Source organism: Verticillium alfalfae, genomic scaffold (assembly GCF_000150825.1).
Source record: "Verticillium alfalfae VaMs.102 supercont1.10 genomic scaffold, whole genome shotgun sequence".
Classification (NCBI taxonomy): Eukaryota; Fungi; Ascomycota; class Sordariomycetes; order Glomerellales; family Plectosphaerellaceae; genus Verticillium; species Verticillium alfalfae.
In genome coordinates this window covers 491,212-492,902 of record NW_003315029.1, presented here as the reverse complement: position 1 = coordinate 492,902, position 1,691 = coordinate 491,212, and the positions used below count along the sequence as shown (strand labels likewise).

At 60.4% G+C, this 1,691-nt stretch overlaps 1 protein-coding gene across 1 annotated transcript in view; it reads left to right on the top strand.

Moving 5' to 3' along the window:
• Window positions 1-199: 199 nt before the first annotated feature.
• The window catches only part of VDBG_07587 (GIY-YIG catalytic domain containing protein), a gene marked incomplete at both ends in the record, with an annotated part of 2,058 nt that continues 566 nt past the window's right edge, over window positions 200-1,691 (top strand). The window contains 3 exons of the mRNA XM_003002082.1: window positions 200-616; window positions 900-1,279; window positions 1,341-1,644. Of these exons, the coding sequence (XP_003002128.1) occupies window positions 200-616; window positions 900-1,279; window positions 1,341-1,644 (1,101 nt within the window). The remainder of the gene's footprint in view (window positions 617-899; window positions 1,280-1,340; window positions 1,645-1,691) is intronic.

Sequence of the window (1,691 nt, the reverse complement as noted above, 5' to 3'; positions counted from 1 at the left end):
CGGGGAGGAAATCACAAACCGGCAACCGGTGCCAAGATCTCTGGCTACGCGGTTGAAGGAAGCGCGCCGTGGCCGAGCGAGAATACAGAGTGAAGCGTCTGGCGGCGGCCATGAGTACGGAACGAGCCGACACCCGTGTCAACGTCGAGCGCAAGCAGGGCATGACGGAGCGTGAGCGCCAGCAGGAGCTCGACACCTCATGAGCCTGTCCGGGGGCGACCAGCAGGAGCGCACGGAAGACCAAGACGGCGAGGACGACGACGGCGAGGAAAAGATTTACAACCCGCTGAAGCTGCCCCTCTCGTGGGATGGCAAGCCGATTCCCTACTGGCTATACAGGCTGCACGGCCTCGGCGTCGAGTTCCCATGTGAGATCTGTGGCAATTTCGTCTACATGGGCAGGAGGGCGTTCGACAAGCACTTTAACGAAGCGCGGCACGTTCACGGCCTGCGTTGCCTCGGCATCACGAATACGAGTCTGTTCCGCGACATTACAAGCATCGAGCAAGCGACGAATCTGTGGGAGAAAATCCAGCGCGAAGCCAAGAAAAACAAGGTGGATGACGGCAGCATCGTGCAGATGGAGGACGGCGAGGGCAATGTCATGCCGGAGAAGGTGTACTATGATCTGCAGAAGCAGGGCTTGTTGTAACTGAGCGGTGGCTTTGAGGAATGAGGTATATCGTAGATGAGCGTAATGCAGGCTTATCCTACAAGTAGGAGGCGTTTGAGCCAAAAACTGATCCTGTCCTGTGTCCAAGAAGGGGAAACTATCTGCACAAGACGGATCGTTTGATACACATTACGTGATGCTCGGCACGAAGTTTGACCACCTGCAGATTGCTGCTGTGGGCTGTACGCGACTAGCATTTCAGGGGACATAAGGACGCGATCCAAAGGGACACTTCCGCCCCGCCAACGATGACCAACCTCGCCCCCCATCACTACACCCAACCATACCACCTTCCAACGCTCAACCTTCGCGCTGGTCAATTGACGACACCACACGGGCGCAGCAGGATGAGCTGAACTCGCTTGCCGCGATGGCAGTCCTTTCCAGGCCGATTCCCGCGCTTTACACCGTCTACATCCTGCGCTCCACCGTCCGCCACGCCTCCCTCTACATCGGCTCGACCCCCAACCCGCCGCGCCGCCTCAAGCAGCACAATGGTCTCGCGCGTGGCGGCGCTGCCCGCACGTCGCGCAGCAGCCTGCGACCGTGGGAAATGATTGCCATCGTCTCCGGCTTCCCCAGCATGATTGCCGCCCTGAAATTCGAGTGCGCTCCATCCTCTCTCTCTGTCTCTTCCCCCGAGTCGCAAAGCTGACCGGCCACGCAGGTGGGCGCTGACGAACCCGCACCTCTCATTACACATACCGAGCGAGTCGCGCATCTCGCGCGCGGCGGGCGTCAAGAAGAACGGACACCCCAAGCGCCCGCGGCCCGGCATCACGTCCATCATGTCGAACCTGCACCTACTGCTGCGCGTGCCGAGCTTCGAGCGGTGGCCGTTGACGCTGCACTTTTTCGTCAAGACGGCGCACAAGGCATGGGAGGGCAGCTGTGCCGCTGCTGAGAAGCCGGTCAGGAAAGGTCTCGAGATCCTGACGGACTTTGGGCCCAGCGCAACCATGACGACGGACGTCGAGGCGGCTGGCGAAACTGGAGAGTCGTCGACGGCAGCTCCGGC